The sequence below is a fragment of the Protopterus annectens genome, chromosome 3.part0 (genome assembly GCF_019279795.1).
Source record: "Protopterus annectens isolate FY-2018-M chromosome 3.part0, PAN1.0, whole genome shotgun sequence".
In the NCBI taxonomy this organism is placed as follows: domain Eukaryota; kingdom Metazoa; phylum Chordata; order Ceratodontiformes; family Protopteridae; genus Protopterus; species Protopterus annectens.
In genome coordinates, this window is record NC_056731.1 from 118,719,254 (window position 1) to 118,745,498 (window position 26,245).

The window sequence follows — 26,245 nt, forward strand, 5'->3', positions numbered from 1 at the left end:
CAAACCTATTGAATCATTGAGAGTGAACTCATCATATCCAGTAATTACTGAAACAATATCTCAGTCTCAGTGGCATTTTGCCCTTTTACCACAAGGCTGTGTGATTTAGAATATGGTTATATAAGTTGGGAGTGTGTGGGGAAGCAGCATCCCCACTACACTCAAGGTGACCTTTCTTATTTCTTAAGAAGCAAAATATAAATTTTCCCCTCCCTTGATGTCATTCTGACAACTGACAGCCTTTCAAGTGCCCCACATCCTAGACTGAGTCTACTGGCACTTCAATTCATGCCCTGGCCCAATGCCTGAATTTACACTGGGCCAGGGTGTATCAGGCAGCCCACTGTCCATTTGCAAGTCTGTAAGGGGGAGTGGTTATGTATGCCCTGCCCCCTTTCCTGCACTCATCAACCTATGCCTGAGGGCAACTCCTCTCTCTGGACCATTCTTCCCCTTAGAGAGCATTATTAATGTAAACCCTACCTTTTGCTCCATCAGTCACTCGAGCCACTAATGGAATCCATGTCATCTGGGCTGTAGTCAGGGCTTTATTCCTGTATGCAGCTGGAGTGACCAAGAAACAATTTTTAATTTTGATAATTATTGAGTGCGACGAGACTGTAGTTGATAATTCAGTAGAAAGCCAATAAAACCATCATTTTTAAAGCACAAACAAGTTAATACCTAAAAGGTACTGCCTTTGTATATGCACAACTCCTGGATGATAAATGGCATGCCCCTTACCTTTTTCCAGTCTTTCCAAGCAGTATATTCTCAATTACTGCTCTAAAATGTCCTTGTCTTCTATTTCTCCCTCTTCTTATTTGTACCTGTCCTAAAACATTCTCTCTCACCTCTTATTACTAATCCACCAGTGCCTCCTTTTTTTCTTTCTACTGAGGTCATTTTCACAGATGTGTCGTATATCTTTACATGATGCTGCCATTAATTAATGACACTCTGTATAATTTTTGAATATTACTTAATTACTTATATACCTCTGCTTTCTATGTTCTTTAAGTAATGTTTTAATTTTACCAGAGCTTTTTCATTTTATTAAGGTATCTCTATGGGCATTCCTCTTGTTGCAGATAGCTCGACAGATACATGACAAAGGGGCATTGTACTCAATGGCTGGTGTATTGTGAGCTGAGTAAAGGGGAACAATGACATCCCTAGAAATATCATTATAATTCTCTGTCCTAGATGTCGTTAATTGTCTGTCAGGAATTTTGTTTATTAACTCCGAAAAGAAGCAATTTTTGCCTTCTTCATTCTCACTGGTCTCTTAAAAAATCAGATCTGTTAGACAATTTCAATGAGCACAATGTCAAGTTATTCTGTGTACCAGGTGACAGAGGCATGGACTGCATGAATTTGCAATTCTGGTAGTCAAGAAACAGATCATAAACTTATTTCCAGGACAGTTAAATTACAGGTTATTCCCTGCAATGTATGGGTAGATTTAATCAAAATGATACATATCAATGAAGGGTAAGCTACAGAATGGCAATAAATGTATTCAACAGGAAGCAAGTGGAATTAAGAAGATATACTTTAAAGCTATATTAGGTTCAACTTTATACAGGATCATAGGATCATAGAAGGTTACTAGGTTAATAGCCCTGGAGCCCTTACAAGACTAGCTAAGACTTTATCCCAAACTCAGTCAGCACCTGTTACCTCTGTCAGTGAGGGACACAGGTGGACCCCCTTTGACAAATTTGTGGTTTCCCATCCATTCATCAAGGTTGCGGTTGAAGAGGGTCAGTGAGGTACTCTGTTTGATGTGTATGGGAAGTCTATTCCAGAGACGGGGCATCCTCTGGGAGACAAACCTGTCTCTCCATCAGGTTTTGTTGATGTTACATATTAGATTTAGCCTTTTCAAGTGGGTGATCCACGAGGAGTTAGACTTGCAGATATGGAGCATCTCTAGTAGGCCAGGGTCCGGGATTGACTTGTAGGCGAGACACAGATCACCCCTGAGCAATCTGTATGATACAGAGAAGAGTGACTGTGATTTGAGCCTGTCCACATAGTACAGGTGTTGGAGGCCATGGATTCTCTATGTGAGGTATTTCTGTGGGCTTTCCAGTTGTTGCAGATGTTTGGAGAGGTACATACCAAACAGGATATTATACTCAATTACTGGTCTAATGAGAGGAGTATACAGAGGTAATAACCTCCTTTTTTTTGGATGCAATCCCTTTACTTATGAGATGAACCACTAAAAGGCTTTTCTGACCACTGCTGCTACATGATGATCGAATGTGAGATTGTTGTCAACCTGAGTACCCAGGTATCTCACCACAGGTTATGTACTTAGGAGGTTGCCGTTGATGTGGTAATCAGTAGGGGCAGTGTTTTTGTGGAATGGTATGATAATACATTTTTCTGCATTTAACTTGAGACAATGACTTTGGCACCTGTCATTAGTTGCTGTGAGACCCTCTTGCAGTATGTTAACATCATTTGGGGAGTCAATGACAGCACCCAACTTAGTTGTCCACAAACTTGGTCAGCCACAGGCCTTTTGTCTTTGCCTGGACCTCTGAGAAGTAGACACCAAACAGTAGGGGTCCCAGGACAGATTTCTGGGGAACTCCACTAGTGACAGTTCTGCTATCGGAGGTGGAGGCACCTATTTTGACCTTGTAGGTCCTGTTGGTGAGCCAGCTGGCCACCCATCTGATGAGACAGGGATTTACACCAAGTTGTGCTAGCTTTTCAATGATGACTGAGTGGGGGATTGTGTCAGAGGCCTTGGCCAAGTCAAGGTAAGCTGTATGTACTGACTTTCCATCATCCAGGGCCTTGGTGACAGTCTCAAAGAAGTCAACCAGGTTAAACAGGCAAGATCTGCCCTTGAAAATTTTGACAAATCCGAACTGGGTGGGGTGAAGTGCTTGGAGATTGCCTATGTCCTTGTTTATGAGATACATAATAATACACTCCACGGCTTTGCACATCAGACTTGTCAAGCTAATAGGGCAATAGTTTCCAGGGTCAGTAGTGGCACCACCTTTGTGCAAGGAGATGACAATGGCAGTGCTCTACTCTGCTGGAATGAAGCCTGTACTTAGGCTGTGGTTGAATAGGATGCTCAATGGCAAAGCTAGTTCTTACTGGAGATGGTGAAGAATACAGCCTGGGTACAATCAGGTCCCATGGAAGGTGTGTTCTTTGCCTTGGATTGAGAATTTAATACTTTATCTACAGAGATGTGACGTGGGGGCAAGTATTGGCAATGTCGAAAGGGCCTTTGGGGGGCAGGGGGTTAAAGTTTATGTTGAGCCTATCTGCTAGCCGGTTGGCTAAGTCAACAGGCGCATTCATGGCTATAACATCCTGGAGATGAACTTTTGTCATCGAAGATATTGTGAGGAAAAACAAACTTATTAGACTTGTAGGTGTTCCCCAACTTTCAGTGGAAGAAACTTTGTTTAAACTTGGTTTTAGAGCTATGACATAATGTAGTCTTATTGTTTTTAGACTGGAGTTAGAGTAGAGGATTAGTGCAATGAGCCATTAACAAGAACATTCCTCTGGTTCAGGATTAAAGTCCCTCATCCTTCATTTGCCTACTGCAAGACCTTGAGCAAGTCAATTAACAAGACAATACTATGGGGCAGATGGGAATTTGGGCAAAACTCCTTAATGGTCTCAGACTGCATGCCTGCTAAATAACTGTGAATCTATACAGGTGATGATAAAGCAGCTGCTGCAAAAGGCGACTACAGATCTTTCTGGGGAATCTGTCACTTTCTTGGATAACAGAACATTCACTTAAAATATATTTTTATCCATGTCTACTGGCATCATTAAGTCTCACACAACCACTATATAGGAGAGTCACGCTGAAGACTTAAATTATAAAGGCTCACAATGTACCCATCAGCAGGTAGGACAGACTTGCCACAGGTGCATACAGAGAGAAAAAAAAGGGGGGGAGGGGTAACATGAGGAAAAATAATGACAGACTAAGTCTCAGTAATTAGGAAATGCAGTGAGAATAAGCCTCCCCCAAAATGTTAGCCAACTGGAAAACTCAAAGATATAAAAAAAGATACTAAATCAAACTCAGGAATGCTTACACTTTTCAATAAAGTCTGAGGGCAATTTTCTGCCCAATATCTTTGTGTTCAAAGAAAGAAATTAAGAGATATAACTTGCATAATAAGAAAGGTATTTTAGTATCTTGCAGAAGTTTTACTTCCTAAGTAATCCAAATAAATGTGACAATGTCCTAGATGTCTCCAAAGACTGAACTGTAACATACCTACTCATCCAAACACCACCTCACTTTTACATTTTACACCAATGACACACAGACCGACCAACACACACACACACACACACACACACACACACACACACACACACACACACACACACACACACACACACACACACACAGACCAACACTCACACATGTGCGTCACACACGCATAACACAATGTGTTAACCAGGCTAGAATGCTGATCTATTGAACTTTTTTCAAGTTCACGTTGGTGCAGAAGTGTATAAAATACTTGAAGTGAAGTTAAAAACAATGATCTATGTGGTGGCATACAGAATAAAGCCTTGACTATGACTCAGGATACCACAGTTTGATTAGCAGCTTCCATGCCTGACAGCAAAGCAGGGAAAATGGGAATGTTTATCCTAGGTATATGGAAGCATGCTTCAAATAAAGGTCTGGTGGAGGTCAGAGTTCAGAAGGACGACATTTGAGTGGGGTGGGGGGCAGAAAACATAACTGCCCTAGAGGGCCAGGGCAGGAATACACTCACAGTTGCTCCTAAATGTCCAGCCCGACCTAATGCAGACAACAGAACATGGCAAATTGCATAATTTGATTGTTTTTTAACATTTGAAAGTTTTTGTGTATCAAGATGACTGGAACAGAAGTTCACACATAATTCATTCAATAAAAACACTGTTGGAGAAGTTCATGTGGTTCATGCCCAACTACTCACCCTAACTTAAATCAAACATGGAGTCTAAAGAAACACAGGGCATCTAGCATGGATGATGCCACTCACCTCCACACCCAAAACACTTCTCTCATTCCCTTTCCTACCCTACTGGCAATCCTTAATCCAGAGAATAGTATGGGTATAATTCAAACTCTACCTCCACCTTAGGGTCTCGCAGAACCAGGGTGGTAGTAGAGAGGGAATGGTAGCAGTTGGAGCAATATGGCCAAAGCTGAAGCCTGGAACAAAAAAATTAAAACATAGAAGTGAAACTGCAGGAAAGGGAAAAATAGTGGAGAAAGTACTATAAAACTTAAATTAGTAACAACGTACATACTAACACCAGCAATTAAGTAATCTACCACAAATACAAAGGATGTTGAAATGTACCAAACTACAGTAGCAGAAATAACGGACTGCACTTTTTAAAACTCTCTCTCCAAAAAATCACATTATATCCCAGCCACTACTGAAACAGAGCTCAAAGATAAAGTCCTCTAAACTCATTATTGGCATATCTCCAAAATATACAGTAATGATTAAATAGGAGCTAAAATTACTGAAGGCGGTCTTTCTCCCTTGCTATTAGCTCTTACTGGGGAATGCAACAACATTTATTGGTTCTACTTGATGTGATGTGATCACATTTCACATGATATTATGTGTACAGCCTGGTTCAAGCAGACACAAATAATACAATACACACTATCTTACACCTGGTGCAACTTCAGAGGTAACACACATGAAATGAGAGGCTGTGGAGTAGAATCCCACATTGGGGTGTGTGGCAGAAGGTACATAACCATCTTACAAAAATACTTTTCAAGTTTAAATCTGCTTGAATCGCAAGCAATTGGCAAGCAGGTGGCAACTAACCTTGAAAAAGGGCATAGCAAAATTAATTTAAAATGGGTGGCGAAAGCCAAACACACTCTGGCTAGGCTTATAAATGCCCTAGGGCAGATAGCCTAGTATGAACCTATGAACCTATGAACAAGTACAGAAGTCTAAAGTAAACGACATTCAAGGGCACACTCTATGCCAAACTGATTTGCATTTTCTGCAAATTCCTGACAACCTGCAGTACTACACTAGAAATGATCCTTGATGGAATTCTAAGAATGATTTTATGTGGTCTTAGGGACCAGTTCAACTAGCGAGACCAGAACTTTGTGAGGAGGGTGAGAAAGGCAGCAGTACTTTTACAGGTTCACCTATCCGGGGGGGGAAGGGTTAATAAGCAGGGGTGGTCGCCCTAGTGGTCACACAGGAGATATGCATCCCATGCTCATAGGTAAGCACAGACAAGCATTCTCGACCATAAAGACCTGTTTATCAGTGCAAGTCAAGCATTGTGGTAGAAAATGGGTTAAGGCATATAAATAAAAAAAATCCCTACAACTGCATAAGGACACTGAACTGAGATGCCTCAACCTGCCCTCAAGTAACGGGAGGGTTTCAGTTTAGGTTGGAGGGTGTCGGGCAAGACTTATAGCATCTAAAATCAAGGAGAGGCATCAGGGGCAGCTGAAGGTCTATTCCACATTCCACAGGTGGAAATCTGTCTGAATGGAGGAAAAAGGAAAAAGTTACATTATTAGGTGAATGCAATCTTAGAGTGGACCACTTACATCAAGCAGCACCTCTTCTATCTCAGTTAGTGAGTACACTTACTAGACCCAAGATAAAAATGACTTAACATTAGCCATATTAGCATTCCACCCCTGCCACCCGTACCAGTTCTAATCACACCCAAATTAGAGACCCTTGCCCATTTCCTCTAATATGTAAGGCAATAAAACATCTCTGAAACACTGACATTTCAACCCCTCACTTGATCGTCAGCTTTACGACTCCACATTTTCTATAACCTGTGATGCTTTACACAGGATGGAGTGGCAACAATACATTATTGACAGTTTCATACACCAGATTCATAAGGCAGACTACCTGTAGCAAATACTGGTAGAAGGGGACAGAAGAGTTCCTAGCTTTCATCTGTGAAGAAACATTAATACAACAAAGAAGCAAACCATGAAAAAAGCTTCCCCAAAGAGTACAAGTCGCTCAGCTTCAGTAGGCAAAACCAATTACTTAAGAAACACAGACTTGGGTATCACAAAATGCTCCTGGTCAGAAATGAAAAAAAACATAAGGGGACTATAACTTAAACTTTTCTGAACTCCTCCAATGTTATAGTTTATACTAAAACTACTGCCCTTCCTTCCCAGTTATCTTTATACACCAGAGCTAAATATTATAAAATATTGAAATTCAGTTTTCCACATTCCACAGCAAACTAAATTTTCAAATACTTTCTAGCCACCTTTGTGCACATCAAAGCTGTAACCTCAAATGCAGGTAGACCCTCAGTAGCATTTCTGCTACAATAACCTATAAAAACTCCCAATCACAGTAGCCTAATTACTTTAGACCAACCCCCAAAATACAGACCTTAACTAAAATACAGTGGTTCACCACAAGTTTCATAATTGCTCATGTTAACTCAGATTATGTTCATATTTAGAGTTATGTACTTACCATAACTTGGCATCTGTGCTATCCAATGTCATTATTCATCACATATGGGTCTAGGATCCGACCTCAGATCCGAGCTGGCAACTTCTCAAACAGATCCAGAACTCAAGCCCCCCCCACACACAAAACCCCACTGCTACCCTATAACCCTCAGATTGTGTTTGCTAATTAGCTGAAACACAGGAACAAACATTTGCAGCAGAAGTTCCCACCATGTGCAAGCCACTACAGCCTCACCAGACAACCCAGAAGGAAGAGGGAAGGAGGGTGAGAATGTGATGAATAATGACAATGGATAGCGCAGATGCTAAGTTATGTTAAAATACATAACTCTTTATCTGTTGCTGTCTGTGTCATTATTCCTTACATATGGGTCAGAGTCCCCAGCTACTATGAACCCTGGGAGGCCTCAAGGAAGGATAAGCCGGAGCACAGAGGAACCAAAGGAAGCCCTCTTCCTAGATCCAAATCCAACTTCTAGTGCAAAATGAAAGTATGTGGATTAGACCAAGTCGTAGCAGCACAGATCTCATCAAGGGAAAGTCGAGCCAAGAAGGCTGATGACGTAGCAACAGACCTAGTGGAGTGGGCCTTAACTGGTCTGGATAGTTCTAAATTCTGTCTAGTATAAATGAAGAAAATGCAACCAGCAATCCACCTGGAGATGGTCACTTTGGAAATTGCCTGACCCCTTCTGTTTTGGGAGAAGGGCACAAAGAGTTGGTCTGACTTTCTAAACTCCTCAGTCCTTTTCAAATAAAAATGCAATTGTCTGTGGACATCTAAACAATGCAAGATATATTCTCCTTTATTAGAGTAATTAGGGAAGAAGACCAGTAGTTGGATTGACTGACATATATGCTTCAGAGGCCACTTTGGGGGGGGGGGGGGGGAAGGATTTGTTCTAACAGACAGTCTATCCTTATGAAAGATCATGAACAGGGTCTTAATGCACAGAGCCTGAAGTTTCAAGACCCTCTTGGCAGAAGTAATGGCTACTAAAAAGGCAGTCTTCCAGGCTAGGAATTTAACATCACATGAACTAGCAGGTTAAAAAGTTTTTTTCATCAGAGACTGCAGAAAAGTCAAATCCCCTGGTGGTGATGGGTCCTGAATAAGAGGTCTAATAAGAAAAACTCCTTTCAAAAAGGCTTTGCTCAATTTTGAAGGAAAGGTAAACTCATTGTTGACATGGAAATTAGAGAAGACAGCCAACAGGAGCTTAATGGTAGAAAAACTTACCCCATCCTGAGAAAGGGAATATAAGAGCAGCAAAATATCAGAAATAGCTGCTAAAAAGAGATCCAGATTCCACTGCCTGTCCCAAACATGAAACCTTTTCTACTTACTGGAATACACCTTCTTTGTAGATGGCTTTTAAGAAGCCAAAATAATGCTCCTCACCAGGGAAGGAAGCCTGGATTGTGAAATGATTACAGGAACTGGAGAAACCATGCGGTTAGATCAAGGGTCCGGTGATTGGGAAGTGGAAGCCCCCAGGGATGGGAGATGATATCTAAAATGGGATCTAGTATCCGAGGTGGATACCTCAGATGAGACCTTAGGAAGGAGAACCAAGCCTGACAAGGCTAGAAAGGGGCAATGAGTATGAGAGTGGTCTTCAGATGACAAGCATTCTGTGAGACTTTGGGTATTAGGGGAATAGGAGGGTAAACACAGAGGAGACCCAGGGCCAATCATGAACAACAGTGTCCCTGGGTGACTCCTCTGATGGGGGAATCTGGGCAAAGTAATTGCTGCTTTGTGGTTGACTGGGGAAGCAAAAAGGTCGCAGCATGGTTGACCCTAATGGTCAAAGATTTGCCTTGCCACTGATGGATTCAGGGACCACTTGTGAGGACTCGAGAGTTTGTTGGCCAGCATGTTGGAACTCCCAGATATACGAATTGCAAGAAGAAAGCACCTGAAAGACATTGCCCATTATTACACTCTCATGGCCTCTCTGCACAAAGGATAAGACCGTGTCCCCCATCCTTGTTGATGTACCAGACAACCAAAATGGTGTCCATCTGAAATGCTGTGGTCCCCCAGAAAAAGGCATTCCTGAAAGGCATGCAATGTAAAAAAAGTACTGCGCTCATCTCCAGGACATTTATGTGCAATTTAGTCTCTATAGGGGACCACGTGCCTTGAACCGTCGTGCCCTTAAAATGGCCCCCCACTCCAACAGAGATGCATCTCTGGTCACTATGGCCATGGGGAGAGAAAATGGCCTGCCTAGAAAAAGGTCCCAAGACTGACGCCACCACACAAGATGATTCCTGCATACCTGAATCAACTTTATTGTCACAGACTTGGACTCAGGCAGAATGGACCACTGGACTGCCGGGGGCCACTGAAGAACTCACATATGATACAGAGGCACCAAATGAATGGCAGCCACCATGCAGCCTAGCGCTTTGAGAATCAAATGAACAAGCAGGCATGCTAGATTCAAAAAAAAAAAAAAAAAGAGAAACTTGATCCTGAATGAGCTGGACCTTGTGGGTAGGCAGTGCTACAGTCTCTGATACTGTGTCCAGCAGGACTCTGATGAATTCCAGGTTTTGGCTCGGAACTAGATTTGACTTGGGCGGGTTCACTGTGATACCTAGATGCTGGAAAAGACTGAGGAATTATAATTCTGAGTTAGTGTCTGAATATGTAACTGCATTTAGTAACCTCTGTTCAGATTAACAACATTTGCTTTATTAAAATGTACAGATATCAATAATTTCCATTTTCAGTGGGTTTACAAATAGAATATGCCATGGGAAAATGTATTCCTTTAATACATGCCATATATCTCTTTCACTCTCGCATAATTTGGGCTGTACTAATCAGACTGGACATTAAGCAATTCATGGGAAATCTCATCAGCATTTCTTTGCAACAGACTATCTTACACACATTTTGCTTAATATTTAAGCTTTCAAATTAATATCATCATGAAACATAATGGCTGATTTCTGCTTTATTTGCTTCATTTCTGTAATATTGTTACAATTTTAATATTTTAATTGAGAATGTAAAACAATTGATAAATTCTGCTTATTAATGTGTTACAGAAATTGATATTTTGTAACTGGTATGCTTGTTTTCAATGCAATCTTTCTAATGTTTTAAAAATAAGTACAGTGTAACTGACACATTTTTTTTAATTTTTTTTTTTTTAGGTGGATGGATGGATCACCATTAACCTACGTAGCTTGGGATGTGAATGAACCAAACTTTGCAAATAATGATGAGAACTGTGTAGTCATGTACAAAGATTTAGGTCAGTAAAATAATAGACTGTGCTGCTTTAATGTCATTATTGCATTGTGCTTCAAAGGATTAAGATTTAGAGTTACATGGCTGTAATAATTTATGAGTTCTCACTGTTTGTTCCTATATAAATACATCAATATGTAATCAGTTTACAGTAGTGAAAGAAAGTAGAAAACAGGTACAAAACCAACGAAGTGGAATAGCCGAACACCGTACCTTCAGGCTCGAACAGAACTGCAGTTTGAGTAGCAAGAATAATCCACAAAGGCTAACTCTGTAGTACCCAATGTTTAATCCACAATGCACATACGATGATAACACACAGAACACTGATATTGGTATTTCAGCAAATGTAGGTTAAGCGCTTTCATCTGTCCTAGCCAGACTTCCTCAGAACCTTTAATTATGATAATTGACTAACATTTTATACCATCATTTGGCGCCAACATTTCATCAATTAACTAATTCATTCTATTGAATGGCTTGATAAGCCCTAATACATAAACCTATATGTTTAAAATACCACTGTAAGTAATGAAATAACATACACACTTGCATATAAATTATTACAATAAAATGTATACCTAAAATACTGTATAAAATCCATATCAATTTAAATATGTGTATATAAAATCTAATAAAATTTGAATACAAATGAACAAGTATAAAAAGTATATATAATTTCATTGTAATACTAAACAATTGATCAGTTTAAATGCTATATTATTAAATGTCATATTTAGAGAGTGACTGTATCAAATAAGAATAACCTGCTACATACTGAAAGCTAATCCCCTAACTACTTAAAGCTCAAGGAAATGGGAAAAGTACAGAACCCATTATTGTAAACTTATACTATATATCACAAAATTAATTGTATTGTATTATATGAATTTAAATAAATAAATAAATTAGATAAATATAATATGTATAAATTTATATGTATACATTGATTTGATTAGGAGGACCCCAGGATAAGAAAAGGTTTCAAACTAATATATTCATTAAGTCCTGGATACGTTGTGGCATCATAACATATCTGCCACTTGCTTTCCATAGATCCTAAACGTGCCTTCCAGTTACCACTACTAATAGATCTATCTACTTGGTCTAATATTGCAAACTTGAACTTGTGATCTTTACCTTTTTCTTTAACATGTTTACTGAGTGCGTGCTTGTCATCTCCTTTCCTCATTTTATATACATGTTCATATATTCGGTTTTTAACTTTCTCTCTGATTCCCCATATAGTATGCTGTGCAGTGCGTACATCTGGCTAAATAGACGACTCCCTGACTATTGCAGTTTCCTGATCTAAATTGACATATACTTTTCATGATATTGTCTAATTTGACACTTTTGTCTTCATTGACATATTGGCACTGTCCACATGTTCCACATCTTTTTGTCCCCATCTTTATATGTTGTTCCTTGTTGTTCCCAAGAAATAGGAACAACAAGGAACAATATATAAAGATGGGGACAAAAAGATGTGGAACATGTGGACAGTGCCAATATGTCAATGAAGACAAAAGTGTCAGATTAGACAATATCATGAAAAGTATATGTAAATTTAGATCAGGAAACTGCAATAGTCAGGGAGTCGTCTATTTAGCCACATGTACGCACTGCACAGCATACTATATGGGGAATCAGAGAGAAAGTTAAAAACCCAAATATATGAACACGTATATAAAATGAGGAAAGGAGATGACAAGCACGCACTCAGTAAACATGTTAAAGAAAAAGGTAAAGATCACAAGTTCAAGTTTGCAATATTAGACCAAGTAGATAGATCTCTTAGTAGTGGTAACTGGAAGGCACGTTTAGGATCTATGGAAAGCAAATGGCAGATATGTTATGATGCCACAACGTATACAGGACTTAATGAATATATTAGTTTGAAACCTTTTCTTATCCTGGGGTCCTCCTAATCAAATCAATGTATACATATAAATTTATACATATTATATTTATCTAATTTATCTATTTATTTAAATTCATATAATACAATACAATTAATTTTGTGATCTATAGTATAAGTTTACAATAATGGGTTCTGTACTTTTCCCATTTCCTTGAGCTTTAAGTAGTTAGGGGATTAGCTTTCAGTATGTAGCAGGTTATTCTTATTTGATACAGTCACTCTCTAAATATGACATTTAATAATATAGCATTTAAACTGATCAATTGTTTAGTATTACAATGAAATTATATATACTTTTTATACTTGTTCATTTGTATTCAAATTTTATTAGATTTTATATACACATATTTAAATTGATATGGATTTTATACAGTATTTTAGGTATACATTTTATTGTAATAATTTATATGCAAGTGTGTATGTTATTTCATTACTTACAGTGGTATTTTAAACATATAGTTTTATGTATTAGGGCTTATCAAGCCATTCAATAGAATGAATTAGTTAATTGATGAAATTTTGGCGCCAAATGATGGTATAAAATCTTAGTCAATTATCATAATTAAAGGTTCTGAGGAAGTCTGGCTAGGACAGATGAAAGCGCTTAACCTACATTTGCTGAAATACCAATATCAGTGTTCTGTGTGTTATCATCGTATGTGCATTGTGGATTAAACATTGATTACTACAGAGTTAGCCTTTGTGGATTATTCTTGCTACTCAAACTGCAGTTCTGTTCGAGCCTGACGGTACGGTGTTCGGCTATTCCACTTCGTTGGTTTTTTACCTGTTTTCTACTTTCTGTGTTGCTCTATGGCAGAAACAGTATCCTTGGATGCTTCATTGAGCAGAGCGGAGTTTGTGACATTGAGAGCGGAAGTCTCTACGCTCCAGGCTGACATGAACAAGCTTTTGGACCTCGTGGGAAAGTTAACTGAAACGGTGCAAGCGGGTAATCGTATGGGATCTTCCCATAACCCTGAGGGGACCGCAGACACACCACCATACGTAGCGGAGCCAATTGTGCTAAACAGCCAGGGGGATATTCCAAATGGCCAAGTGGAGGGTCGGAAAACACCAACGCCAGTTCCTACTATAGACATTAAGGAAACTCTTGATAATGTGTTGCCCGAGGCTGAATTCACGTTTGATTTCAGCTTGTTTCACCAAACGGAGGAGATTCAGAGATTAGGGACGCGCCCTAAGCAGCGTGAGAATACCAAAACATACTCCAATGTCACCTGTAAAGGAGCGGATAATAAACTTAAAAAAGGTACTGTTTTCAAAGACTTTATTTCTAGCCCCAAAATTGTCAATAAATCAAATGTAAAGTATGGAACAACATCTACGACTTATGACAAAGAAACTGGGGGCAATTTGGGTAATGCTATAAATGACTTTTTAGCTGATCACTTTGAATTTTTCATGGATTGTGATTTTAAACAAAGACAAGGCAGGCATGTCCCAAGTATATCGTCGGGCAGTCTGAAAACAAAGATATATCTTTTAGGAAAAAAGTTGATGCACTTAAAATGTACCAAGCTTGATAATGCATATTTAGAGAAGTGTATGAATGTACATATTGTGCCAAAGGGGCTTCATTTTTTTAAACTTCCTCTAGGCATTGACTACAACAATACTGTTATACAGGAATTTAATCATTTATTTGATACATTTGGATATATGTATATGAAGATGATAATGAAGTATAATGATGAAAAGATAGCAACACTTTTGAACGAGTTAGAGGTTTTAAATGAAGAAATTACTCAAGACAATGAGTTTGAACAGTGGCAAGACTTGTATTATAAACAGTTTCAGACAGCAAGTTATAGGGTTAAAAGTGTATACAATAGAAAGATGCATAAGATAGAAAGGGACACAGAACAGTATAGGATAGGGAGGGTGTACATTTGGCGACAACGCAATAGAGAAGGTACCAATACTTTCAACCAGGAACAAAACATAGGGAGAAGTAAATATCATAGACAGGATGACGATACAAATTTTCAAGGGGGCAGATTTTACCCTGCCCCAAAGAAATTTCAGAAAAGGTACTCAACAATAGTAGTAGCAGTCATCCTATCATTTATAAGGATGGAACTAAGGACGGGGAGACTACCGAGAAACTAGAACTGGATATAGATAAAGTATCATTTACTATAGAAGACCAGAGTGTTGAAACCAGTAACAGTGGTAGACCTAGGATATATAATTTTAATGGATTTAAGGTATATAATTACACTAATGCTGAAATCACACAAGATTTTTTCACCCTTTTCAGTAAAGGAATGAAATACATTCCCACTGTTAGCTTTAACTTATTTGACACTATCAAAGAGATTAAATTATATTGCCGCAGATTGAATCTGGCGCTATTTTTCAAAGATCACAATGAAGGGCCAAAGGTAAATGAGCTGAGACTAGCAAAGAAAAGTTCTTACATCCCACCACAAAATCCACAAGTAGCTGTATATGAACAAGTGGTGTGTAAAGAAATATATGTAATACACAAAAATATTAGGAAGCAGGTTGATTTCTACGGTAAGTCCAACGATAACCTAATGAAGGATGAAAGAAAAACGTTAGATGATATTATCTCCAATAAAGAGATTAGGATTATGAAACCTGATAAGGGGGGTGGGATCATACTATTTAATAAGGTCGTATATCATAGTATGAAGTCCAAAAAGTCAAAGCTCTGGCACGGAAAAGCAGAAACCTTACAAACAATGTCCGTATATGCTCAAAATGACTGCCTGCTCTGGCACAACATCAACTGCTGTTTCACTTCAAGAGTCAGTTACAAAAAGTCACAACTTGCTATTCAGCACTTTGACGGACTTCCAGTTGCATCAGTCAACTTCACCGAACAATAACTTGTTAACACACAAACAAAATAATCCAAGCATTCAGCGAAGTGAAGGTAAAGTAAAAGATTTATTTAACACCCAGCAAGCGCTTTCGACAAGGTCTTCTTCAGGCCGTTATACAGAATTACCGAGGAGCTCTATAATTTTATAAGGAATGAGTATCCTATGATGGCCCACATAGTGGGTATTCCAAAAATCCATAAAAGTTTGGAAAACCCCCCGTTCAGACTGATAATATCTGGATCAAAATCCAAAACATTTAATATGGGGGTGACAATAGATCATTGGACCAAACATGTATATGAAAATGTCCCACATTTAATTAAGGACTCCTGGGATTTTCTTAGTAAATTAACCCCGGAAGTGTGGGATGAGGACATCATATTTATCACAGTCGATGTAAAAGACCTTTTTACCTGTATACCCACAAACACAGGGTTGGAATATTTTTGTAACAGCATGAGGAAGTTCTCTGGTTTAACTTGGGAGAAAATTAATCTCATCATGGACATGATGGGGCTCATACTGGACCACAACTACATAGAATTTCAGGGTGAAATGTTCAGACAAACTAGAGGTGTAGCTATGGGTGCATCCTGCGCACCCATATTTGCAAATTTAGTGATGTTAGAATGGGAGGATCAGTATATATTTCCTAGTGAATATTATAAGTATATGTCATTATATACACGTTTTTTGGACAACTTATTTATTATATGGAAAGGGAAAATAGATGTTATCCCAGACTTTATCAAGTATATTAACAGCACTACGGATTTTCTGTGTTTCACCCATACAGTTGAAAAGAAAGGTATAGCGTACCTGGATACATATATCAGTAATAGTGGGGATTGTTTTGTTTCAAAACTATACAGAAAACCAACTTTCTCCAATGATTATATCCATTTTGGGAGTTGCCACCCACCACATATATTCAAGAATGTAGTTAAAGGGCAATGTGTCAGAGCTGCCCGCATGTCATCAACCAGAGAACTCATGATACAAGAACTAGATTACATATACAAGTTGTTTAAGGAAAGAGGTTACCCCACAATTATGCTCACAGATGTGGTGGAATATGTCAAATCACAATGGGGGTTCAAGTTCTGTCCATTATTAGGTAAAGAAGCAACTCATACGAAGATGAATCAACCTTTTGATAGACGAGTTTGCGTTATCATGTACAACACACATACAAATATTGTCAAGGAGATTTTACGTAGGCATTGGACACTATTTTCAAACATGGATGGTATAGGACCAATAGTAGGGAGTACTCCCAGTATAGTATTTAAAACAGGGAACAACATCAAGAAATTAATAGAGAGAAGTGATAATAGGAACAACAAGGAACAACATATAAAGATGGGGACAAAAAGATGTGGAACATGTGGACAGTGCCAATATGTCAATGAAGACAAAAGTGTCAAATTAGACAATATCATGAAAAGTATATGTAAATTTAGATCAGGAAACTGCAATAGTCAGAGAGTCGTCTATTTAGCCACATGTACGCACTGCACAGCATACTATATAGGGAAAACAGAGAGAAAGTTAAAAACCCGAATATATGAACATGTATATAAAATGAGGAAAGGAGATGACAAGAACGCACTCAGTAAACATGTTAAAGAAAAAGGTAAAGATCACAAGTTCAAGTTTGCAATATTAGACCAAGTAGATAGATCTATTAGTAGTGGTAACTGGAAGGCACGTTTAAGATCTATGGAAAGCAAGTGGCAGATATGTTATGATGCCACAACGTATCCAGGACTTAATGAGTATATTAGTTTGAAACCTTTTCTTATCCTGGGGTCCTCCTAATCAAATCAATGTATACATATAAATTTATACATGTTTTATTTATCTAATTTATTTATTTATTTAAATTCATATAATACAATACAATTAATTTTGTGATATATAGTATAAGTTTACAATAATGGGTTCTGTACTTTTCCCATTTCCTTGAGCTTTAAGTAGTTAGGGGATTAGCTTTCAGTATGTAGCAGGTTATTCTTATTTGATTCAGTCACTCTCTAAATATGACATTTAATAATATAGCATTTAAACTGATCAATTGTTTAGTATTACAATGAAATTATATATACTTTTTATACTTGTTCATTTGTATTCAAATTTTATTAGATTTTATATACACATATTTAAATTGATATGGTTTTTATACAGTATTTTAGTTATACATTTTATTGTAATAATTTATATGCAAGTGTGTATGTTATTTCATTACTTACAGTGGTATTTTAAACATATAGGTTTATGTATTAGGGCTTATCAAGCCATTCAATAGAATGAATTAGTTAATTGATGAAATTTTGCCGCCAAATGATGGTATAAAATGTTAGTCAATTATCATAATTAAAGGTTCTGAGGAAGTCTGGCTAGGACAGATGAAAGCGCTTAACCTACATTTGCTGAAATACCAATATCAGTGTTCTGTGTGTTATCATCGTATGTGCATTGTGGATTAAACATTGGTTACTACAAGAGTTAGCCTTTGTGGATTATTCTTGCTACTCAAACTGCAGTTCTGTTTGAGCCTGAAGGTACGGTGTTCGGCTACAGTAGTGAAAGAGACAACTGTCACTGTCTAGATTCATTTCAGCAGTAAGTTTCATTCACACTGCTAGGCATAACCTTAAAATGGCACTATTGACAACATTAAATGTGAAGTATTTGCCTTTAAGAACATATGGCAATGGAATTCTGTAGCCCTAGGCTTTGACCATAGCCTTACATACCCCATTCACAATGAATATCAAGAAAAGAAAGCTATAACCAGTGATTTTCCAGAAATTCACAGACTACAGTCTCAGCTCAGTGCTTCTCAGTGCTAGTAACGGTATATATATATATATATATAAATATAAATATATATATATTTATATATATATATATATATATATATATATATATATATATTACATGTCAAAGCAAGTAAAAAGGAATACATGCTTGTACAGCAAAATAAAGAATTTCCTATCTCTCTAAGGTGACACAGACTCAGTATATTTAGTTTCAAGGATTGTGAGGTACAGGTATTTTTTTTCAATATTTTGTATTTACAGCTGTTGCAGTAAAGTGCTGCAAAGTGTAGATCATTATATATTAGGTGATGAGATAAAGCTGCATTACTAGTTTATAAGTCTTTATAAACAAAACCAAAGGAAAATGGACCACAGATATAAACCATACCACTGTTATTAAAACACAGGTTAGGAGCTTTTATCTAACTGAAATTAGACTTCATCAGAACAATGTGTAACACATTCAGATATCATATTTAACCATACAAATAACTAATGAACACCTTAAATTGCTGATGATATATATCAGTTCCTTTGTTGAGCTCTTAAGCCATAAAAGTGAAAATGAAAATGCATGTTATAGGCACAGCATTGTTTGTGATGCATTTAGGAAATGAAGATTTTGTCAGTTGAATCGAGTTATGCATTCTTCAAGAGGTGGTGATCTTAAATTTGTTTTGGAGAAAGGTAAATTAATTTGGTAATTGCATCTTAATGCAGCTGTTTTTTTCCAAGTTTGAATAACTGGATTTCTGCATCTGAGAGATTAGCAAAGGAAACAATATCATCACAAACTTCAGGTTTTCATTGTCTGTTTGTTTGTTATAATGGTTATATGTTTTCAGACATTCACCAGAGTACTTGGACGGCCATTTTGTTTTCTTTAATTTTTTTGTGTGTATAAAATAGTAGACCTAATTTCTTGAGAAACAGCTAAATGAAAATATCATTATTTGTATAGGTGATATTATTTGGGACATCTGTTTTTGTTTGGCTCATTCCAATACCAGTTTGATAACCTGCACAGTTGTGTAATAGAGTAACTGTCTAGATAGTATTAGAAGAGTGAATTTAATCTAAGATGGAAGTGATGACTAATATGTTCTATGGAAAGTAGTATAATATTGTTCATTTTGATATGTGAGGGACTGATACAGATGAAAGGGTTCACTATTAATAAACAAAACACCGTTTGTGAAGAGCACTAGTAGAAACCCATAATCCAAAGAAATAATGCCCAATTGGCAAAAGCAACACCATATCACCACATCACTGTCAAGAATGAAAGGGAAAGAATGCTCAAGGACATTATTAAGAAAAATTGGAACATTTTTCGGGGCAATCTGAACATATTTAATGTTTTAGGGCAGGCACCAAGTTTTGTATACAAAATAGGCAGGAGCATTAAATATCTTGTGGAACATGTAATTTTCCCAAGACCGATGGCAATTAAGGGTACAACTAAATGTGGTTGTTGTAATCAATGCCCCTCCATTCTTGACAGTGATGTGGTACATTTAAAAGGAAGTAGGCACGGTGTTTACCTACAAAGAGGTAATTATAATACAAAAGGTGTTATTTACATTTTCATCTGTCAGACATGCAAAAATGTTTATGTTGGCAAAACAGAGAGGAAATTCAGATCCAGAGTATACGGACACCTGTATGCTATAGCTAAAGGTAACACCAACAATGCCTTATATAGACACACACTCACTTGCCAAGGGGGTAACAAAATTCAAATTTGGAATATTGGAAGTGATCCTACACAGTATAAAGGGTGGTTGGTGAGAGCTCCAAATTGATTTAAGAGAGTTTTATTGGATTACAAGACTTAATGCAGTTGTTGAACCAGGACTAAATGATTATGTATCCTTGTTACCAGTGTTAAAGAGGAAAGCCATGGATTTTAATAAATATTTCTTAATGTTCTAAATACATAATTAATAATGTTCTTTTACGGTTTTAGGACACTGTGTTTTATACAATTTCCCATGTATTCAGTTGTAGGAATTTTAATGTCTGTACTATGGCTTTTTTCTAAGAATGATTTTTCATGTGCTTCTGAGTTTGTTAAAGAATTTTATGGAAATTCTTAGATGTTCCTTTAATATTTAAATATTTAATTGCTGATTAATTTTGTTCTATGTATATAAAGGAGGTGACTTCATTGTTACAATTAGTTCTGAAGAAGTCCCAGAGTGTTATACATGGGAGTGAAGTGCTTAACTTTTTCAAAGGAATAAAGATTGTGTAACAGAAGAATTGTGTGGAGCTTATGGTGTAGCTTTTGCCAATTGGGCACTATTTCTTTGGATTATGAGGTTCACTATTAATCTTTGGATGCTTTACCATATATACAGTAACCTTCACTTTTCATCTTTTAATTTTTTCTTTTTTACTTTGATGCTTTTTTCTGACTTCTTCCATTAGAACCCTGAAAGAATTGTATACGGATGGTTTATGGGGTTTTCGAGTACTGCAGTGTGATGTACATGCATATTAAACTGTAGAGTCTTGGATGGACAGTCAAAGAGTGTGTGTGTGTGTTTCTGTGTACGTGCGTCTGTGTGTGCTCTTGTGCATGTGTGTGTGTGTGTGTTTGGGAGCGTCTGAGTGTGTGTGTGTGTGTGTGTGTGTGTGTGTGTGTGTGTGTGTGTGTGTGTGCGTGTGTGTGTGTGTGTGTGTGCACATGTGTTTGTGTGTGTTTGTGAGTGCTTGTGTGTGCACACGTGTGCATGCGCGCACTTGTGTGCGTGTCTGTGTGCACTCTTGTGCGTGTGTGTGTGTGTGTGTGTGTGTGTGTGTGTGTGTGTGCTTGTGAGAATCTGAGTGTGTCTGTGTGTGTACATGTATGTTTGTGAGCATTAGTGTGTGTGTGTGTGTGTGTCTGTGTGTGTGTGTGTGTGTGTGTGTGTGTTTTTACAGATTCAGTTTTACAGGGTTTGATAGAAAGTTATATAACCCATAAAGACATTAATTTGAAGATATTATGCAATCACATGGTTTTGCTTCCTACTGGAATGCATTGCACTGTAGGAAGTAAAAATCATAATATCCTAACAATGAAGCTTCTAGTTGTACAAAGACTCAAATCAGAACAGCTATCAAACACATTAAAGATAATGCTAAATTAGTTACCATTTTTAATCACCACTGGACACTGACAATTTATACACATTGTTGACACTCTAACAACCTCAAATGCAAATTAAATAGTAAATACATATAGTTTTTATCATCTATCTAAGCAGAAACATTGCACAAGACATAACATGCAGCAGTCACACCAAGAATGGCACAAACTGTATTCTTAAAGTGTTCTCTGACGATTTATGTTTGTGGGTATGCATATGGCAGTGGATTTCAAACCAAATACTCAGCTCTGCTCATGTTCATCAGTAGTTTAGTACTTAGCGCAGACAATTAAGGTCATTACCTGTTAATGAGCTGCTAGTACAGGGTTTGATTCCCTAAACCTCCATTTGCCTTCTGTTTGACTAAGAGCAAGTCACTTTACTTGGCAATGCTCCCAGGCTGCTCTTGAAAGGGGTCATTTGTGTCCAGTAAGCTTACCCAGTGAACAGGTAAATAAAATCAAAAGGATAGATGGAAACATCATCAAGTTCTAATTTTCATCAGACGTTTTTATTTTGACCACAGAAGTATTTTAAGCCATGATAATTGCAATACTATAAAATGCAAAGAATGACCAAGTTATAGATATAAACCCTTGAACCAACTAAAACTAAAAATAATAATAATGATAATGCAATGTACCACATCTCTTCACTTCCTGCTGCAAAATTCTCAAATGAGTATTGCCTCCCAGTGCAAAGACTGAGGCACTCTGTGAGTTGAAGGGGGTGGCTGACTGAACAGCACACTGACTAGAGCTCCCAATCTGAAAGCTGAAAATTTATTAAAAAAACAGTAAAATTTATAAATTTAGTGGAATTTGTTTACTGGCTGGCAGATACACTGCCCAAATGTCAACAGAGAAAATAAAAAAAAATCTTGGAAAAATAAGAAAAGGTCAACTGAAGAAAAGAAAAGAGAAGGGAAAGTTGTGGATGGGAATAATCAATGCTAGAGCCGAGTTCCAGGAAGCTAGAAAAAAAAATAGACCAGATGTACTCAAGTGTTTAAAATACGTGGGCCTTGGCCCTTTGGAAGAATATATAAGATCAAATGAAAAATGGTTGAAAAATATAAGTATTTAATAACCAGTGAATTTGAAGAAGTCAAAAATCAAAACAAGTTAAAGAATGACACAGACCGAAACACTAACTGGAGAAATGTTTCAAAAATATATCTAGAAGGCACAAAGTGAATACCTGAGGTCCACTGCAATACCAGAGAAGTTGGAGGGAAAAGACTGTATTAACTTTATGAAGATACAGATAAGTAACTTGAAAGGTGTTCCATTGGGGACTTTTTAATCAAGAGGGTATATCATGTCTTTGCTACAAATTCAGCCACCATAAAACAACTGAGGCTCATATTGGTTCAAAAACAATCCTACTAGCAGGAAGTGATGCTGCTGACAAAATTATGGCAAAAAGGAAAAACACTGATTGCTGGTATTTGTAGGAAGTAGTGCTTCTGACAAAGGTATGGCAAAAAGGAAAAACACTGATTGCTGGTATTTGTAGAAAATTATTAGTCAGTGTATATACACTAACTAAAAGAAGAGAAAGTTTATTGCAGTCATCAAGAGTTGTCATAAGGCAGAGGTGAGATCTAAACTGTTAGTCAACAGATTTCAGAATATTTTTCTAGGTGGGTCCAAAATGTATAAGGTGGTATAGATCAGGTTTTGGAAGAGATAAAAAAGTTCACTCAACAGAACAAGGTAAAGGAGACTCTGCTTCTTATCCCTTTACAGTAAGGGGGTGGGGGTTCAAGAATAACTCCGGCAATGCAGCCCTTTCCCTTATAAAGTAGCAGACAGAAGGTCCTGTTAGAAGGCGAAGAATGTGAAGAAGGCTAACAATCAGTCAAGAGAAACTGGGATTTAAACCAGAAGATAGGATGATGAGAAGGTATGGTGTATGAAAAAGGTTAATAATAAACGAACTTGGTAAATAATAGTGAAAAGGTGTAGCATCAGTCTTATTATGTCATTTATTCTAAACTAGTATGGGAATTATAACAAATGAAGCACGGTATACATTACTTTGCCATGAAGGAACTGAATGGAGATAATAGATTACTGTTATGTAAAACAATTTTTCATCTTCTAAATTTATTTTCTGTTAAATATTTTGATATTATTGCAATATATAATAAATAAATAGTAGGAGAAAGTATGTTTCTAGATGCAAAGGGTAAAGGCATAAACATTGCAGTGATTAGAGTATAGGTTGAAGTAGCTGTTTAAATGTTAACTGACGGATACTAAAAGGAGAGCTCTAGCTGCTGGGGGCTGAACCATGAGAATGTATGAAGTTAATTGCATAACTATGAAAGATAACCATAACAATTTCTTCCTGATATACACAAGTTTAAAAGAACAGAGTAAAGAAATATAGAGTAAGGCAATACTACTGTTTTCTTTGTTTCATCACGTTAAACAGGTTAAAAATGAAGCAGAAAGTAAATAATATAGCAATAACCCACGCCTGGGTGTGGGTAATGCTAAATTTACCCACGGTTGGCGTGGTTTGGTCCTGAGGGCCGAGGACCAAACAAAGCCAACCGCGGGTAATTTAGCATTACTCACACCCAGAAGTGGGTTATTGCTATTATACCATGACATTATTTAAGAAAAGAAACTGTTACTTTTCTTAAATAATGGCATAGTATAATGCCTGTTTACTGCCCTTCCGCAGATGTCTGGCATCCGCGGCAGTTCTGATGTACCGCGCTGCGCAGTACATCAGAGTTGTAAAAGCAACGGAGAAAGCAAGATCTCCGTTGCTTTTTTTAGTGTCTTGCTATGTTAAATGAGTTTAACATAGCGAGACAGTTTTAAAATAAGCAACGGACATCTCCGTTGCTTATTTTAAAACTGTCTCGCCTTGTTAAACTCATTTAACATAGCGAGACAAAAAAGCAACGGAGATCTTGCTTTCTCCTTGCTTTTAACACTGCCTCGCTATGTTAAATGGGTTTAACATGGCGAGACAGCTTTAAAATAAGCAACGGAGATCTCCGTTGCTTATTTTAAAGATGTCTCGCTATGTTAAACCCATTTAACATAGCGAGACAGTGTTTAAAAAAAACGAGTTATACTAATGGAAAAAAGTCCGGGCGACCGGACCTTTTTCCATTAGTATAACTCGATTTACAACGGGCACGCTGGCCAATCAGCGTGCACGTTTTGGGGGGATCATGGTATAATGCAAGATAATTGTGACACCACCAGCTGCAATGTCTTATAAAGAGATGTCTAGGTTAGAAGAAAACAAAGCTAGATACACAGGGTTACATAACTGTAATACATATGAGATAAAGAAGATAGCAATTATGATATGTATGGATACATTCTAGGACTTCTTTAGCGTCTATGTTAAAGAGATTGCAGTTATTTTTTAGAAAGGCAATGAAAGTTAGTTTTCAGAGAATGGAATGTTTATTAAAATAAGAGAAAATAAAAAGTGCTAAAATTGTATAGCTCCCCAACAGCTTTAAGTTTAGAATGTAGTAATCATTAAATTACAAAATCCTTTTTTATTTTTTCAAGGTTAGTCAGAGAAATTTCTAAACGACCTAGTTTTTAAGTAAATGCTTGACTGAATGTATGCAGATTGCTTTCTACACTCAAAAGGAAAATAGAGATTACCCTTGTGATAATACATCTGGGTGTAACCACTGGACGTGTGCACTACAGTATGAGCATTCCTTGTACTGTACATAATACCAGTACAAGTAGCCAATGATTTGAGCTGAAGCTTCTGTTGGGAGGGTCGGCATGATATTCTTGCAAATATGTATAGTTCTTTCTTTATTTTTTATGTTAAAAGGTTAAGAGGTACAGTTATTTGAACTATTTGAAAAAAATGTGACATGAGTTCAAACAGATGTTTGAAAGTGCAGGTGTGTAAAAGTCCTATTAGTCAAATGTAACAAGGTATGCATAAGCTGATATAACAGAAGTGATATGCACCCAGAATAAGTAGAAGAAAAAGAACTTGCATATAAGATTAGGACTGAAGAAATAAATAACTGGATATATAGCTCAGGTGCAAAACAATTGTCATCCCACTATTTATAAACAAGTGTTGAGGTAATGTAGAACTATTTTTTCATCACTAATTTTGTCATTTTGTTGGAAAGGGCAACATAAAATTATAGAGGTGATAGTAGGGTAGTAAAAAGACACAAAGAAAGTGGGAAGGACTCAGAGTACTGAAACAGAGTTGAAATTAAACAAAAATAATATAATACGAAACAGACTGCGAAACATGACTGCATGAGTATAAACAAAAGTATAAAAGCAACTAAAAGAAAAAAAAAACAAGATCATAGGAGATTTCTAGGCTATCAACCCAGAGGTCATTTTAAGCCTAGCCATTTCACCCCAATGTAATACTGTAGTGGAAGTGCTAGTCAATACCCAAGATTGCATTTAGTGGTGACTGTTCATGTCCAGTAGGGTTGTGGGCACTATTTCCAGTAAGAATTTAGGGTGTCCCATCCACTCATCCAGGTTCCTCTTGAACAGTGTCATAGAGGTGCTCTGTTTCACATGAATTGGTAGCCTGTTACAAAGATGTGGCAGGTGCTGGGAGATAAATCTGTCCCTCCAGCATGTCCTACTTAAGTCACAGGCCATATTTAAGTCCCTGGAATGCGTGGCCCTAGACCCATTTGATTTATGTT

General features: G+C 37.3%; 1 protein-coding gene across 1 annotated transcript in view; it reads left to right on the forward strand.

Annotated features, from left to right (window-relative positions):
• Positions 1 to 26,245, forward strand: part of LOC122796777 (macrophage mannose receptor 1-like) — a 1,798,323-nt gene that overhangs the window by 1,100,133 nt on the left and 671,945 nt on the right. Inside the window, exon 19 of the mRNA XM_044065505.1 lies at positions 10,697 to 10,797. Within this exon, the coding sequence (XP_043921440.1) occupies positions 10,697 to 10,797 (101 nt within the window). The remainder of the gene's footprint in view (positions 1 to 10,696; positions 10,798 to 26,245) is intronic.